Source organism: Pseudonaja textilis, chromosome 1 (assembly GCF_049901715.1).
Source record: "Pseudonaja textilis isolate UNSWEBS1 chromosome 1, rPseTex1.2, whole genome shotgun sequence".
Taxonomy (NCBI): domain Eukaryota; kingdom Metazoa; phylum Chordata; class Lepidosauria; order Squamata; family Elapidae; genus Pseudonaja; species Pseudonaja textilis.
In genome coordinates this window covers 324,961,217-324,979,399 of record NC_141990.1, presented here as the reverse complement: position 1 = coordinate 324,979,399, position 18,183 = coordinate 324,961,217, and the positions used below count along the sequence as shown (strand labels likewise).

The 18,183-nt window shown below is 42.9% G+C and overlaps 1 protein-coding gene across 1 annotated transcript in view; it reads left to right on the top strand.

The window, feature by feature from the left end:
* The first annotated feature begins 13,217 nt into the window (after window positions 1-13,217).
* The window catches only part of CRLF1 (cytokine receptor like factor 1), a 46,311-nt gene continuing 41,345 nt past the window's right edge, over window positions 13,218-18,183 (top strand). The window contains exon 1 of the mRNA XM_026699056.2: window positions 13,218-13,624. Within this exon, the coding sequence (XP_026554841.2) occupies window positions 13,570-13,624 (55 nt within the window). The 5' untranslated portion in view covers window positions 13,218-13,569. The remainder of the gene's footprint in view (window positions 13,625-18,183) is intronic.

Below are 18,183 nucleotides of genomic sequence, written 5' to 3'. Positions count from 1 at the left end.
TTAACTTTACTCGCCAGAAGGTCGCAAAAGGGTGATCACATGACTCTGGGACACTGCAGCCGTCATAAAATGATGTCACTTTCACGTGTGAGTCAGTTGTCAAGCATCTGAATGTGAATCACATAGCCATGGAGATGCTACAAGGTTCATAAGTGTGAAAAACAGTCATAATAAGTCACTGTTCAGTGCCATTGTACCTTCGAACTGTCAGTGAACAAACTGTTGAAAGTTGAGGACTATTTGTATGTTGATTTGAATCCAGATCTGGGTCAGGGGGAAAAGATGTAAAAATGTGAAAATATTAACAGACTCCTCACATCCCAGACATAAACTGTTTCAACTCCTTCCCTCAAAACGACGCTATAGAGCACTGCACACCAGAACAAGTAGACACAAGGAGAGTTTTTTACCGAACTCTGCTAAACAAATAATTCCCTCAATATTGTTCAATTATTTACAAAGCCTGCACTACTATTGCTATTAATCTTCTCATTACTCCTTATCACCCATCCCCTCCCACTTGTGACTGTATGACTGTAACTTTGTCGCTTGTGTCCTTATGATTTATATTGACTGTTTCCTAGTATGATTTCATTGCTTACTTGTACCCTATGACTATTATTAAGTGTTATACCTCATGATTCTTGACTCTTGATGAATGTATCTTTTCTTTTATGTACACTGAGAACATTTGTACCAAGACAAATTCCTTGTGAGTCCAATCACACTTGGCCAATAATTCTATTATTATTCTATTCTATTCTAAAAATGGGGAATGCTGAGAGAAGCCATTTATAAGACCTGGAGTCCTCCCCAAATCCTGGTGTTGGAAGTTAAAACCCACCCCTCTCCTAAGAAAATGAAATATTTTAGGAATATTAAATAGGCAGAATATTTCCCCTAAAAAGAGAAGCAGAAACTCACCTCAGAAGCAGAAGCTTGTTAATGGGAGATGTTAAGGTAATTCCCCGTTAGGAGAACAAGCGCATACAGGGAGACGTATTTGAGAGGAGTGTTTGAATAATACACATACAGCACACAGATACACTGTACAGTAAATGTAGGTTTTTACTTTCAGAAACGTTAAGCAAAGTCCAAAATAGGCAGTCCAAAGTCATTCACAGGTAAAATCAGTCAGTTTTTCAATCCAGGGATAATCCAAATATCAAAGTCCAGTGTCAAAAACAGTTCAGTAACAGACTTACATTAAATCCAATAATATCAGACAATTAGAAGAAATGGAGGAACGGCAATACTTTCCAACAGAAGGAAACAGAGAGGGAGACACACTCTCTTCTGAGATTAAGACTAAGACAATCCAGGTTTCATATCCAGGACTCATATTCCTAACAGGCGGGCCATTGAGGCCTGGGCCAGAGTATTCTACATAACAAAGCCCTCTACCCATCTCACCACATGGCCTGGGAAGATTGAATCAGCCAGCACTCAGGTGAAGCCCTGCGGTCCAGACAAAGCCTACAAAGTTAGCTAAGACCCCGCCCTTGGGAGTCTGACAGCCAATGGGATGCATTTCTTACAGAGGAACAGGAAACACTAAGGTGGGGCCCAACAGAGGGTATAAAACCCAGGGTCTCTCAGCATCTCAGCCCTTGTTCTTTTCCTTCACCCAACACCTTGAATTATGTGATCGTCCTTTTCACTCTGGAGCTCCAAGCCACGTGGTCCTGTCCACCATTAAACCATCTTTTCAAACAGCTTCCATGTTTCCGGTGTCTTTTCCCCCACTTGGAACTGAACCCAGAAGGATATTTCTTCCAACACTGGCTAAAAGCAGGACAAGATTTAGACATAACTTTCCCTTTGCAACTTTCTTCTTCTTTTTTTTTTTTCTAAACCCCTGCTAAGCTGGCGGGTTTAGTGAGCCACCCGGTCCGTGGGCTGGGTGATTCATGCCACAAAAGTTCGAAAGGAAAAAGAGTCGGAGCCATAGCTTTGGATTCCTGGCACTGCTGGTGACTCAGTCTCCCTGTGAGGGACATGCTGTCCCCATTACACAGCATGGGAGGTGGTGGAAGAAACAGTTGATGTCATGGGCAATTGTTGTCTCCCGGCCCACCAATCTTTCCATCTTCCGTCTCCCTGGAGGTTGTGGCCGCCTGTGGACAATGGATCATTTAAAGAAAAAGAAAAGAATGGGAAGAGCAAGTTTATGAAGGTGCCAACCTGCCAATCACATTCGGGATCGTTCCCTGTTCAGATGTCATTGTCAGCAAAGAGGGTGAGAAGCACCTCTGCACGAGCTCAAAAGACACGCACGTCTGCAGTTCCAAACTGAAATAAAAGCTACATCAGAACGTTTGGCCAAATGGCCTGTCTTGAGATTTATCTTGGAGATGGATTTATTGGGTCAGTGTTTTTCTCAACCTTGGCTACTTTAAGATGTGTGGACTTCAACTCCCAGAATTCCCCATCCAGCTCGTCTGGATTAATGTCTGGATTAATTCAATAAGGTTTAGAGGTCCTTGGTGCTCCCTGAGTTCGCCTATTTTCTTGCAGACCTTTTATTAGCCCTGATGATGTTACCTAATTAGGGAAATGAAATGTCTGCAGGAAAACAAGCAAGCACAGAGATCACCAAGAACCCTTCATTTCAACCCTGAGCAACAGATATTCTCCTTTATTGGTATCCATAAGGTTTAGCTTACTACTTGAGACAGGTAGAAACCGAATATGCCATCTTAGTATTGTGTGAATGCAAGTCAGACTGAACATTTGGTGCTTGCATTCACACAATACTAAGACGGCATATCTTAACTGTGCTTGTTTCTCTGCTTATTTATTTTATCGATTGGATTTTTATCCCACCTTTATTACTTTATAAATAACTCAAGGTGGGAAATATACATAATACTCCTTCCTCTTCCTCTTTTCCCCCACAACAACCCTGTGAGGTCTGTTGGTCTGAGACTGGCCCAAAGTCACCCAGCTGGCTTTCATGTTGTTTTAATGTTTATAACGTTGATTTTTTAACTATTTGTAAGTCACCCAGAGTCACTTGACAGTGAGATTGATGGCATATACATTTAATAAATAAACTAATAAGGTTTAAGCAAAGTTCCTGGTTATTCTGACCATAGCATTTCCCCCCACTAGATATTCATGACTCTGTTATCCAAAATGTAGTTAAATTTTGCTGTGTCATTCAGTATGCAAAATACACAGCGGACTGATTGATATGCCCACGTAATTCTAGAATTTCTTCCTTCGTAGCAGTGTTTTTCAAACTCAGCAAATTTAGGACATGTGGAGGTCAATTCCAAAATTCCCTACCCACTTTAAAAATTTTATAGTGTAAAATCTTAACATTTTATACTCATTACCATCATATTTTTATACTATTAAAATTTACTATTACAGGTTTGGGCCCAACATTTCTGTTGCTAAACAAGACAGCTGTTAAGTGAGTTTTGCCCCATTTTACAACATTTTTTGCCACAGTTGTTAAGTGAATCACTGCAGTTGTTAGTAACATGGTTGTTAAGTGAATCCAAATTCCCCATTGACTTTGCTTTTCAAAAGGTCGCAAGATCACCTGACCCTGGGACATTGCAACCGTCATAAATACGAGTCAGTTGCCAAGCACCCCAATTTTGATCACATGACTATGGGGAACGCTTCAACGGTCGTAAGTTTGATAAGTGGTCATAAGTCATTTTTTTTTTCAGTGCTGTTGTAACTTCGATCACTAAATGAACGGTTGTAAAGGGCTACTTGTATTTAAAGTTTTATATCACAATTGAAAGGTTTATTCCATTAAATTTCAACAGCAATAAAGAAATACAGCTATTTTCCAAGGTCATCTCTGTATTCCTAAACCTAAACTTCAAAACTATCCTCAAATAATTCACATGGAATTAGCCTGGATCTCCAAGAAAAACAGTGACATTATAATGAAAAATATTATTAATAAAATCCGGGGAAAGGCTTGAGGAGCTGAAGGGAAGCTGTCACTAAGGAGTCGCTTCTGAATAAGTCTTCATTTTGATGGTTTCGGCTTTGTGGTGGAAGAGGAGGAAATGTTCTGCTTTAATTTTTTTTTCCAAGGAGGGTGTGACTGAACCCTCCAGTTATTTCTCCTGCATAACCAAAGGAGTTTTCTCCTGGCAAGATTGCTGCTTCGCGCTCGATTTCTTTGATCCTTTCCTGGAAGGTTGGCCTTGACGATGACGGGATCCTTCAACGGCTTCTCACTCAGAAACGGGAGAATGGTTGCCTTTGCAAAGAAAAATCGCCTGACCTTCCTTCCCTCTGACTCACTGCTCTCTGACTTAAACAACCTCCCACCCCAGATCACCAGGATTTCACTCTTTGTCCTGCCACTGTGCCAGCTGTCATCGGATCCCCGGTCCCGAACCCCCTGCCCGAAACATTTATTTGGCAAAATTTCCCCGTTCCTTAGCCCTCCCCGAGAGCTCCCTCCCTAAGCCGGTTTGGTATCATGGTTAAGCCAGCTGGTTAGAAAGCAGGAGATTGTGAGTTCTGGTCCTGCCTTAGGCATGAAGCCAACTTTTCTTATCATAAGAATAGAATAGAATAGAATAGAATAGAATAGAATAGAATAGAATAGAATAGAATAGAATGGAATGGAATGGAATGGAATGGAAGGGAAGGAAGGGAAGGGAAGGGAAGGGAAGGGGATAGGAATAGGAATAGGAATAGGAATAGGAATAGGAATAGGGATGGGATGGGATGGGAATAGGAATAGAATAGAATAGAATGGAATGGGATGGGATGGATGGGATGGGATGGGAACAGGAATAGGAATAGGAATAGGAATAGGAATAGGGATAGGGATGGGATGGGGATGGGGATGGGAATAAGAATAGGAATGGGAATAGGGAAGGGAATAGAATAGAATAGAATGGAATGGAATGGAATGGAATGGAATGGAATGGATGGGGTGGGGTGGGATAGGAATAGGGATAGGGATAGGGATAAGGATGGGAATAGGAATAGAATAGAGTGGGATGGGATGGGATAGGGATAGGGATAGGAAAAAGAATAGGGATAGGAATAGGAATAGGAATAGGGATGGGAATAGAAATAGAATAGAATAGAATGGAATAGAATAGAATAGAATAGAATGGAATGGAATGGAATAGGATGGTATGGTATGGGATAGGGATAGGGATAGGGATAGGGATAGGGATAGGAATAGGAATAGGAATAGGGATGGGAATAGGACTAGGACTAGGAATAAGAATAGAATGGAATGGAATAGAATAGGATGGGATGGGATGGGAATAGGAATAGGAATAGGAATAGAATGGAATGGAATGGAATCGAATGGGATGGGATGGGGTGGGGTGGGATAGGGATAGGGATAAGGATAGGGATAAGGATGGGAATAGGAATATAGGATGGGATGGGATAGGGCTAGGAATAGGAATAGAATAGAGTAGGATGGGATGGGATGGGACAAAATCAAATCAAATCGAATAGAACAGAGTTGGAAAGGACCATGGAGGTCTTCTAGTCCAACCCCATGGTTACCATTTCAGACAAATGGTTATCCAATCTCTTCTTAAAAACTTCCAGTGTTGGAGCATTCACAGCTTCTGGAGGCAAGTTGTTCCACTGATTGATTGTTCTATCAGGAAATCTCTCCTTAGTTCTCGGTTGCTTCTCTCCTTGATTGGTTTCCACACATTGCTTCTTGGCCTGCCTTCAGGTGCTTGGAGAATAGCTTGACTCCCTCTTTCTTGTGACAGCCCCTGAGATATTGGAACATTGCTATCATGTCACCCCAAGTTCTTCTTTTCATCAGACTAGACCAGTGGTCACCAACCAGTGGGCCAGGGACCACTGGTGGTCAGCAAGAAAATTTTTGCCGGTCCTCAGAGAAATGTTCCCCCAAAAAACAATTAATCCAGGCTGCGCAGGAACACAAGGCTGTGCTGCCCATGACCCGTGGGAGCACAAGGCTTGTGTCACTTTCATTGCGAACAACACAAGGTAGTGAGGGGAGGAGGGAAAGGGCCGGGGGGGAACTTGCCTCACACGCCTCACGCGCCTCGCCTGGCCACCAGGCTGCTTCTTTCCGCTTCTTTCTTCTTCTGCTTTTGGCTGCATGCAAGGAAAGCAGCAAAAGTCTTTCTTTCTCTCCCCCAAACTCTGCCAGAAATGGGACCCTGCAAAGCTTCCTGCTCCAAGAAGCTGCGGGGGCCCAGCAAGTCTCACAATGACTCATTTTTGGCAGAGTTTGGGAGAGAGAAAGAAAAACTTCTGCGACTTCCATTGCTTTCCTTGCATGAAGCCAAAAGTCTCTCCCCACCCCACACCCCCACTGAGAATGGAGCTGGAGACGGTATTCTGTGATCCCAAATAAAGAATGATCAATCGGTAGGAAAACGGGGTGGGGAATTTTCCTGCAGGCTTTTTTGAGGGATTTTCCCAGGATCTCTGGCCTGTGGGATTTAAAATTATGAGTTTGGTGGTCCCTGAGGTCCAAAAGGTTGGCGACCTCTGGACTAGACAAACCCAATTCCAGCAACCCTTCTATATGTGTTTTAGCCTCCAGTCCCCTAATCATCTTTGTTGCTCTTCTCTGCACCCTTTCTAGAATCTCAACATCTTTTTTACATCACGGTGACCAAAAGTGGATGCAGTATTCCAAGTATGGCCTTTACCAAGGTATTAAAAAGTGGTATTAACACTTCACTTGACTTTGATTCTATCCCTCTGATTTTGCAGCCTAGAACTGCATAAACATAGGGATTGTACCTGTCCTTCTCTCTCTCAGTCTAGGAAGAAGAGAAAGAAAAGCCACATCTGAAAAATGTGCCATTAGAATTGCAGGGAATTGTCCAGTCAGTCACCAGAAATTAAGATCTCTTTGAAGATACAACAAAAGAAAAAAAAAACCTACCCATGAATAGCTGAATCCAAACACACAGGTAGGTAGTTCTCGACTTATGATCATAATCAAGCTCTAAATTTCCATTGCTAAGTTAAGTGAGTTTTGCCCCGTTTTATGACCTTTTTTGCCACAGTTGTTAAGCAAATCATTGCAACTGTTAAGTGAATCATGTCATTAAGTGAATCTGGCTTGCCCCATTGACTTCGCTGATCAGAAGCCAGCTGGGAAGGTCGGAAATGGTGATCAAATGAACCTGGGACTCTGTAGCCCTCATAAACACATGCCAGTTGCCAAGCGCCCGAATTTTGATCACGTGATCATGGGGAGGCTGCAACGGTGATGTGGAAAATGGTCAGAAGTCCCTTTTTTCAATGCTGTTGTAATTGCGAACGGTCACTAAATGGAAGTTGGAAGTCAAGGACTACCTGTATTCTGTCCTTGGTTTGGGGACCAAGAATAACATAGAATAACAGAGTTGGAAGGGGCCTTGGAGGTCTTCTAATAATTCAACCACCTGAGTTGAATTGGAGATGGTGGGATACTTTTTGGGGAGGAGGGAGGAGGGCCTCTCAGTCCCTGTAATTTTGGGGGCAGAATTTTCAGAATGTTTTTTTGCCCTTGCCTGCTTCCTAGGGCAGAGGAACTGAGAGTGGCCAAGTCCATCCAGCTGGCTTCACATCGAAGGTGGGACTAGAATCCCCACTCTCTTGGTTCCTGGTATAAGGCCTTAGGCCCAGGGGTGTCAAACTCAAGGGTTTAGATCTGGCCCCTGGGCCCGCTCTGGAAACAGCAAAGGACTGGCCCACCGTACCTCTGCTGGAGAAAATGGAGCTTGGGAGGCCTGCGTGCACCCGTCCCGGGCTCCGTTTTCTGCCACAATGGCCTCCTGCAGCCCTCTTCCAGTGAAAATGGATGCCAGGCAGGCCGCAAGTGGCCTCCCCAAGCTCCGTTTTCACTGGCAGAGAGCTGCAGGAGCCCGCCATGGCTGAAAATGGAGCCTGGGTGGGGTTCTTGCAGGCAAAAACAGAACCTCGATGAGTGACATCGATCTGGCCATGCCCACCCTGGCTACGCCCTCCCTCCAGCTCTCCAAGGTCAAACACAACCCCGAGGCGGCCCTCAATGAAATTGAGTTTGACGCTCCTGCCTTAGTCACACCACCAAATCAACCCATCCCCCACCCCCAAAAGGAATTAATTCCATGCAATTAAACTAGCAGGCGTGTTTTCTCCTCTTCAACCTCTCCTCCACCCTCTGTATGTCTTTGAATGGGAGATTAGTCTGAAAGATCCTTGTGGTGAACTTCCATCAATGCCATAATGATGGCGAGGATGCAACGGCCGAGGAAGAACAACCTGAGATGACTTTCAACCCTTCATCTCGCCTATGGAGATTCTCAGTCTTCAAGGACCAACGAAGGCAGTCCAGTTGCCTCTTAGAAAAGCACCTTTGGGACAGCCATTCAACTTAAGACATACAGGTAGCTCTTGACTTATGAACACAATGGAGCCCAACGTTTTGATGGCTAAGTGAGACATTTGTTAAGTGGCTTCTGCTCATTTTATGACTTCTCTTGCCACAGCTGTTAAGTAAGCTCGTTGTTCAATGAATCTGGCTTCCCCATTGACTTTGCTTGTCAAAAGATCGCAAAAGGGAATCACATGACCCTGGGACCCAGCAAAGGTCGTAAGTATGAGTCAATTATCAGCATCTGTTTAGGAGATAAACTATACAGGTAGTCCTCGACGTTATGACCACAATTGGGACCAGAGTTCCCATTGATAAGCAAGGTGGTTGTTAAATAAGTTGTGCCCAATTTTATGAGCTTTTTTTTTTTGCAGTGGTTATTAAGTAAATCACTGCAGTTGTGAAGTAATTCACATAGTTGTTAAGTGAATCTGGTTTCTCATTGTTGACTTTGCTGGTCAGGAGCCAGCTGGGAAGGTCACAAATGCCAATTTTGTCCCTGGGATGTTGCAGCCATCATAAATACATGCTAGCTTTGAAGCACCTGAATTTTGATCGCATGACTGTACAGACGCTGGGATGGTTGTAAGTGCAAGGACCAGTCAGAAGCCCCCGTTTTTAGTGCTGTTGCAACTTTGGTTGCTAAAGGAATAGTTGTACACGACCTGTAGAAGACGACCTGTAGAAAGACAGTTCAAAAGAATGCAAGTAGAATCTGATCGTTGATACAGCAAGCATTATTAACATAGCCAGTTAGATGCCTTTAAAAGTTTGGAAATCAGACGATTTCCCTTCCTGCTTATTGATCTTGGGAAACCCAGAAGAATGTTTGCCAGTTACATTCTTTTGGGAAGCGGTGGCACAGTATTACACTTGACTGTCTACTCTTGACCTCACCCCTTTCCTAAGAGGTCTGTAGGGGACGTGCATAAGTGCACCAATGTGCCTACCGTCCCTGTCCTATTGATTCTTTTTATTTTTCTTATATGTATCCATTTCATGTATTCATAACTATGTTTATACTAATACCTGTTATCTTATAATCACTTGACAAAATAAAATAAATAAACAAATAATAAATGCACCCTCAAAACCACATACGGTATCTCTGAGGTCATCCAGACCGTTCTTATGCAGTACCATGCATGGTACAGAGGCATAGTCATTATTCTCTCACAATGTTCACAGAACACACTGGAGACCAACAAAAACAAAAGCTGCATTTATCCAATCTGTGAAGTCTGATTCATGTTAAAGTTCACTAGTTTTTTCCCCCAATCTAGTGTCTTGCAGAGGGATAGAATCAGGATCACATGAAGTGCTAGTACCACTTTATATTGCTTTGGTAAAACCACACTTGGAAGACTGCATCCAGTTTTGGTTGCCATGATGTAAAAAAAGATGTTGAGACTCTAAAAAGAGTGCAGAGAAGAGCAACACAGATGATTAGGGGACTGGAGGCTAAAACATATGAAGAACGGTTGCTGGAATTGGGTAATGTCTAGTTTAATGAAAAGAAGGACTAGGGGTGACATGATAGCAGTCTTCCGATATCTCAGGAGCTGCCACAAAGAAGAGAGAGAGTCAAGCCATTCTCCAAAACACCTGAAGGCAGGACAAGAAGCCATGGGTAGAATTAACCAAGGAGAGAAGCAATCTAGAACTAAGGAAAAAAGTTCCTGACAGTTAGAACAATCAATCAGTGGAACAACTTGCTGCCAGAAGTTGTAAATGCTCCAACACTGGAAGTTTTTAAGAAGAGAGTGGACAACCATTTGTCTGAAATAAGCAACGGGTCAGACTAGAAGAGCTCCTAGGTTCTTTCCAATTCTGCTATTCTGTTATTCAACGAGGAAGAACCATGGCTTCCTTGACAATGAATCCTACAAAATGAATTATCATTCATTTTTCCGAATGCATATCCAGCCTCTTTGGCTAATATATACTGTAGTTTGGTGTATTGGGCAAAGCCAGAAAATGGTTTAATTCACAATATCTATGTTGTGGGAACACAGTTTCTGCGTTTATTGAAGTATTCCATCATGTCTCAGAAAATATTACTTTCCGAAGCTGGGATGAATCTTTCCTACATAATCTAAGCATGTTTACTGAAGCCAGACAAACACCACTTTCCAATCCAAGAAATCCTTAATTTTGCTCACTGTACATGATAATCCTTTTGTGTAAGGTGGAGCTGAGATTCTATTTTTTTTCCTCGAGGGGTGTGTTTGTGTGTGTTGCGTATGAGGAGAGGGTAAGTGTAATTGTTCCATAGCTAGCAGAATTTTTCTTTTCCCCCGAAATGATGGCACCCTTTCAAAAATCCTCTTTTCTGATTCTCTCAGCCAGCAAGAGCTTTTATTTTCCCTCTTAGGAATGGAGAGAGTAGCATGGGATCAACAGACAGTTGAATTTTGCTTCAAAAACTGCTTAATTTTAGTTTGAAAAATGTACTATCTGGAGAACTCAATGGACAGGACTTTTTCCCCCTGATCTGAATTAGCATTGTGCAAACAATGAGAAAAATAAAAAAAGGAAACTGCTCAAACTCTCAGAAAGTCTTATACTGTACATCCAATCAATATTATTTCTTGATAGTTGTACTTATTTTATTAATTATTACTTACTAAATTTATTTGCAACCCATCGTGCCATGAGGAGACTCTTGCCAATTTTTTTCTTAGGAAATATCTTTTAAGAAGTTGTGGCTTCCTTATAATAAGTCATTTAAAAATATTTCTAAGAAGGGATGGGCAATAATGATTGTTACTGGATGAAAGACCACAAGGAAATTCCAAAGCTCTAGACTAGCCTGAGCGGTTGAAAATCATTCCAGAAAGAAAATCATTGTCTAAAACAAGCTAGGACCAAGGAGAAATTTCCTGACAGTAAGAACAATTAATCAGTTCAACAATTAATTTCCACTAGAAATTGTGGGTGCTCCAACACTGGAGGTTTTCAAGATTGGACAATCATGGTAGGAGGTTGGACTAGAAGACCTCCAAGGTCCCTTCCAACTCTGTTATTCTGACTGCTATATACCTGCAAAACTCCCCCTGACCACAGCTGCCACCTGCTGCTTTAGCAGAAGCCATGGATCCAGGAAGACCCACGAGTTGCAGTCACATAGCAAAGTGTTTCTGAACAAACTAAGTGGATCTTGCCGAGATTCAGCCTGTGAGGTCTCCCTGCCCTTGCTCTGGGTGGCAAGGTTCACTTAAATAGATCAATTTCATTTAAATCCAGCAGGAAACATTCATTTCCTTATACTTTTGTCACAGGTGGACCTTCTTCTATAAATAGTTCTATTCTACAGATGAGCAACTATTGTAAAAGGTGAAAAGTTTAAAGGACAGTGAAAATTAGAATGAATGAATGAATGAATGAATGAATGAATGAATGAATGAATGAATGAATGATGGAAGAAAAGCAGAGAGGGAGGCAGGGTGGGAAGGAGATGGGAGGAAGGAAGGAAAGAGAGGGAAGGAAGGAGATGGAAGGAAGGAAAGAAGGAAGGAAGGAAGGAAGGAGGGAGGAAGGAAGGAAGGAAAGAAGGAAGGAAGGAAAGGAGACAGGGAAGGAAGGAAGATGGGAGGGAGGAAGGAAGGAAAGAGGAAGGAAGGAGGGAAGGAAGGAGATGAAAGGAAGGAAGGAAGGAAAGGAGACAGGGAAGGAAGGAAGATGGGAGGGAGGAAGGAAGGAAAAGGAAGGAGAAGGAAGGAAGGAAGGAAGAAGGGAAGGAAGGAGATGGAAGGAAGGAAGGAAGGAAAGGAGACAGGGAAGGAAGGAAGATGGGAGGGAGGAAGGGAGGGAGCGAGGGGGAGGAGGGAGGGAAAGAGGAAGGAGGAAGAGGAAGGAAGGAAGGAGGGAGGGAAGCAAGCAAGAGCTAAAGGAAAAAGGAAAAACTTTTGATTCACACAGAACTCTTAGGCACTCTTGGCTGGGGCCTCCTCCTGCGTTACCTCAACCTGGCACCGCTGAACATGCCCGCCAAAGAGTTTTTATACTTCGCCTCGGGCAACAACATCATCGCGGCCATAAAATACCTTTGAACTTAATTAGCTGGGGGAAGCCAGCCGCTCAGATGTCCAGGAACGGGACGGGGACGGGGGTGAGAGGAGGAGGAGAGACAGTTGCGTGACTACAGGGCCCCTTTCCTTTATTGTGCCCGCCGTCTTTGCGCCCGGGGAAAACAGACGTGTGTGTGTGTGTGTGTCTGTGTGTTTTGGGAGGGGGTGAGGGAAGACCACCTTTGTTGGGGGTGGGGGTGTTTGAGAGCGCAGGCTGAAGAGGCGCATCGGCGGTCAAAACGACGCAGAGAGAACCGGCAGGCACGGGAGGGGAGCCGGGGTGGGGTGGGGGTCGGCCAGGAAAATACCGCACCCACGAAAGAAATCGCCTTCCGAGCCAACCGGCCGGGGAGACGATTCCTTCCCCTGACTCAGAAGCGCTCTTTGCAGCTGCCGGTTGAGTAAGAGGCAAAAGGAGGTCAAAAGAAGGGGGAGAAAAAAAACGGGGGAAGAAATGAGTTGGAAGTTGGGCATTGTTTTGTGCTTTTTTTGGGGTGGGGGGAGGTGTTGATTCTGGATCCCTGCCGCCTTTCCTCTTGCGAATCAGAAAAAGAAAGGAAAAAAAAGCAGGCTGGTTGTCCATATAGCAAAGAGTTGTGTTTGGGGGGGAGCCTGGGTTTTTTTTAGGGGGAAGGGGACCGGGTTGTGGGGGGGGCACGAAGTATTTAGCCAAGGCTTGTTCATTCCAAGTTCATTTCTCTACGAACCCCCACCCCCAAACCCCCACCCCCAAACCCCAGCTCCACCAAAAGCCCACGGGGCGGGGAAGGGCGGGGTGGGGCGGGGAGTGCAAAAGGCATATTAGAGGACTTGTCAAGTTTGAACTGCTCAGACTAGCTTCGGATAAGCCCTGGTTTGCCTCTCTATAGAGGGGAAGGGAGGGGGGGGGAAACGAGAGTAGAAAGGAGAGAAGGAGCAAAAAAAAAAAAAAGAGATTGGGGTAGAAGTTTAAAAAAATACTCTCCCCCCCTTTAAACTTTAAAGAAAACTTTGGCAAGCTTTAAAGAAAACTTTGGGGAGCCTAAAAGATCCTTTAAGAAAAGGGGGGGAATAGTGTGTCCCCCCCAAGATATATAGATATATATTTTTTAAAAAATAGAGTCACGTTTTGCCCCCCCAGCCTCCCTCCCCAGCCTCGTTTTTTGCGCCAGGATGAAACTTTTTCTCTTCTGCTGCTTCCTTGTCCTGCGAGCGGATTCCCGCAGCTGTAAGTAAGGCGCTCGGCGGGAACAACTCGCGCTCTCTCTCTCTCTCTCTCTCGGACGGATCTCTGAGTCGAAGCCGTCGCTTTTTGGGAAATGGTGGTGGCGGTGGTGGGGTTTCCGAGGGGGTGGGAGAAAGGGGAGAATTAAAAACGGGGGAGGGGGCTTGGAAGAAGCAGGCGCGTGGAGGCCGTCGGGACGGGAGGGGGTCCCGTGGGGAGATGCCAAGCCCGGGGTGGGTGGGTGGGGGGGAGAGGAAGCCCTGCGTTTCATAAATATATTTTAAAAAAGAAACAGCTGAAAATGAAATGCGAAGATTTGGCTTAATATCGGAACCGATTCCCTTTTGTGTGTCTAATCGCACTTGGCCCAAATCAGGAACTCTATTCTGTTCTTTCTGTTCAGGCTCCAACATTGGCACATGTCATTGTATAGTAATAACCATAATCATCATAACACCAATAACCACAGTAATAATCCTATTGGTGAAATCTTTTTGTTTTTGTTTTAAAAAAGGAACTGCTGACGAACCGTAGATGTTCCGTTTTAAAAGCAGAAAAGAAACACGTCCTCTGCCCGCCATCGATTTTCTTTCGTGGGTTTCCCCCCTTTTTTCCCTCTCACAATTATCCTGGCTTCTATTGCTAATTCTTTGGTTATCTTTTTTTTTTAAAAAAAATGCCTCTGGGGATTAATTTAATCCTTCCGCGCCCTTCCTCTAGATCGGAGATCTCCCCCCCGCCTCAAATTTTTTTTTATAAAACTGCCTCTCCGTGTTTGTGGGTGTAATGTGGGTATTGCAAGGGAGATGTTAAAAATTTGGAAAGTGGGGTATTTATCTCTCTTTAGAGAGAGATAGAAAGAAATAAAACTGCCTAATCAAATGCACACACAAACACCGTGCCTGTCCACCCGCCTGCCTTTGGATTAAGAGGGGGAGAGGAACGTTTTAATTTTAGATCTGAAAGTAGTGTGGGGTTTTTTGTTTTGTTTAAGGGAAGGTATTCAAATTCTAGGCGTCCTCTTTTATTTTTCAAGCCAACAACTTTCTGCTAAACTAGGGAGTCCAAATTGATATATGTATATATCTCTCCATCTTCAAGTCTTCTCTAGAAAATATATATATATATTTCTTCTTCCGCTGCACTTCCAGATCAGAGTTAGACACCTCTTGTACTTTTGGCTGACAGGAATATATATATACATATACATACATGTCAGAAGTTGGAAAAAAATGGGTATCCAGCAAAACTCAAAATATGTGGGGGTAGGGAGAAGCTTACACACATCTTTTTTAGAGAGTTTGCTCTGAGCTGATAGTGAAAAAAACACAATGTTCTTCTCTGGAATTATTGTTGGTGATATGTGTGTGCCAGGCCAGGGAGGAGAGAGAGAATTGTGAGTATTTAAAAAGCAACTTATTTAAGGAGGTAGGAAAAGTTTAAGGCTACCACCCAAAGGAAATTTTAGACGGTAAGATTTGTGGTATGTAAAATGTGGACATTGGAGAAAAAAAAAATCTTATTTTTCCTTCTTAAACTAAGGCTCTGCAGTTATTAAATTATAGTAAATGTCTGGGTATATTAATTGGAGAGAAATTTTTCAAGCTTCCTTGTTTCATGTATAAATTGGTACACTCTGAATCTTAAACCCCTTCTATTGCATTAAATCCAAAAATATTAAATCCAGGATATTTGCACAATTGTTTTAGTTTTAACCATTAGAAAATTTTCTATCCTTGGTTTTAAGCAAATTTTTCATTCCAAGTCAGTTTTCATTCCAAGTCAGTCAGAATAATTAATTTTCCTTCTACATTTTTCTCCAGTCACAAATGTTTATGCCTTATAATGCTGGTCAGCTTTAACCCATGGCAAAAAGGATGAGCCAGGATTAGGCTAGAGGTTTAACCAGGCCAACCATAAACATTGGCTAATTCTTTTAGCATTATGTCTGAGGCTATCTTGAATTGGAGAAGGGACGTTGAAGTTAGATACAGACATGTGTTATAATGGTCAAAAGTAATGAAATATATCAAAACAGGGAGACATTAATAAAATAAATGATTTAAAAAATGAAACACAGAACTGCCCCATAATGAATGCAAGAAATGTTCTGGATTATGTAAGTCATGGATGTTTATATCCAAAGCTATGTTTTCTCTTAGAGAAGGGAGAAAATGATTATTTTGGAAAAGAATTGCAGATCTCTTACTCTAAAAGGAGCACTGGTGAAGTCCCCCTATTCACCCATTCAATTCCTAGTATTTTAAATCCCACTGCCCAGACCTCTCAAATAATCATCAAGGCCTCTTATGGAATAAAAGCTTCAAGTTATGTTTTCCTCTGCCTTAGAGTCATACTCGTTTCTGTACTGTAGAGCTTTTCATGCAAAACTTGAGTAAAAAAATCTTATTCTTTTCGTCCTCTCTTTTTAAGAACATAAACAACCAACCACGTTATTTTAATTAAAGAAAGTTTGTGGACTAACAAAGGGACATGTACGATCGCTAATTTTCATCTGCCCTAACCAGAAAATTAATGGCACAGGATGATGGGAGATGCAGCTCACAAATATCGAGTTGTGATGCACTTCTGCATAGGAAATAGAGAAATAACCTCTTTTGCTTCTAAGGGAGTTTAAGGAATTTATATCTTACTCTGCAGAGTGGCCTTCCCAGCCTAGATATCTGCTGGAAAGCACACCATGGATGTCGTCTTGCACAGCACACAATTTATACAATTCTCAGTTGCACAGGGAAGAGATGACGTCCCCACCCTTCTGGCTCGCTTTCTCCCCCCAATGTGGTGCCTTCCAAACTTTTTTTCAGCTTTTGTTATTCCCTGCCTGTAACTGATTTGGAGAGGGGGGGCGGGCTGCAACCAGGCCTTTGAACGCCCCCCAGGCTGTACTGCAAGGGAACAGGAATTTGATTAAATGCCCGGTCACTTAACAAGCAATTAATTAAATGCACTTAGTATGTGATGTTCCCACATTTTAATGCAGGGCTGGGTGATGGTTTTTTTGCACACATTCCCCCAAAATTCTTGATTACACCGGATGTACGAAAGCAGCACCGGTCTGCAACTCTTTAAAGCAACTGCGTCTTTTCCCAGCATCACGTGGCAGCTGTCAAGGTTGCATGATTTCAGAAATCAGTGCTCCCCAGCACCTTTTCTGAATTATTCCCAAACTGTTGCACAGCTGTAAGGGAATTATTTTCTCTTCTGTTCCGATACTATGTATAGTGCGTTGGAATTATTTGGAAGGGCTCCAGGAGCTGCAACCAAAACCAGGAAGCCCATAAAAACATGCAGTTTTGCACCCTTTGCCCTGGCATATCAGACTAGAAAAAGTGGCCGTAAATAATCCCATAGATGATGGTCGTAAACATAGACTTAAATCAGTCGAGAGTTTGATTCCCTTTTATTGCACTCAGTTGCTTCTCTTCCCCACCCATCTATTTATATGGAGTCATCCATTTATACAGGGGATTTTGATAGGAGTGGAAAGACTGGAGGAATCTCTGCCCTAAGGAAGTTTGAGGCCACATTTACTGTGGCTCTCTCTCTCTCTCTCTCTCTCTCTCTCTCTGTGTGTGTGTGTGTGTGTGAGAGAGAGAGAGAGAGAGAGAGAGAGAAACAGAGAAAAAGAAAGGAGATAAGGAAAAAGCAAGAGAGAAAAGAACCAAAGAAAGAGTGAGACAAAGGAGAGAGAAAAAGAAAGGGAGAGAAAAAAGAAAGGAAGAGGCAGAAAAAGAAATATATAGAGGGAGTAAGTGAGAGAGGGAGGGTGAGAAAAAAGAAAGGAAAGAGAAAGAAAGAGAGAGAAAGAGTATTGAAGTGGTAGCATAACTGTAGACGAAAAGCAACAGATCTTCCCTAGGCTAAGTTAAAATGGAGTTGGTGGTTTGGAAAAACTTAATGCCTTATTTGCTGGAGCTGCAGCAGAAGAAAAATTAATTCCCCCCACACACACCTCCTGTCCTCCGTTAGGGAACTTTGTTTTGTTGGAAGAATCAGTCAAAAAGGAAGCATGAAACAAAACAGAATGCCCAGTGATATCTTAAAAAAACAAACAAACCTGAACACATCTGGCATCTCAAAATTTTATTTAAAAAGGCTGATCCTTTCGTAGATGTCCGCTTGCATGTACCAACCAGAGCAAGTAAATTCCCGCCAATTTTTCCCCGTTGGCTCCTGAGTTTTTTTTTGTTGTTGTTGCAAATACAGTGTTAGGCATTTGTTTCTGGAGAAAATGTTATCAATTCCCTTAGACGGGCAGGAGGGATGCTTGGGGAAGAGAAGCTAGACACACACTCAGACACGAACACACACACCCCGCTCTTTATGTTTGTATTTCCACTTAAAGGTGAGAAGTTTATCCAAGAAGTGATGTTTTTAGAGAGCACACTGTGTGCACAACAAAATTCTGGCTGTGCTCAGGGCGACTGGATACCCTCAGGCTAAAACGTTTCTCAGTAGAACATTTCCTTTGCACTTAAGGAATGAAACTTAATGCCTGAATAGGATAGGCAAAGAAGAAAAAAATAACTTACCTGTAGGGT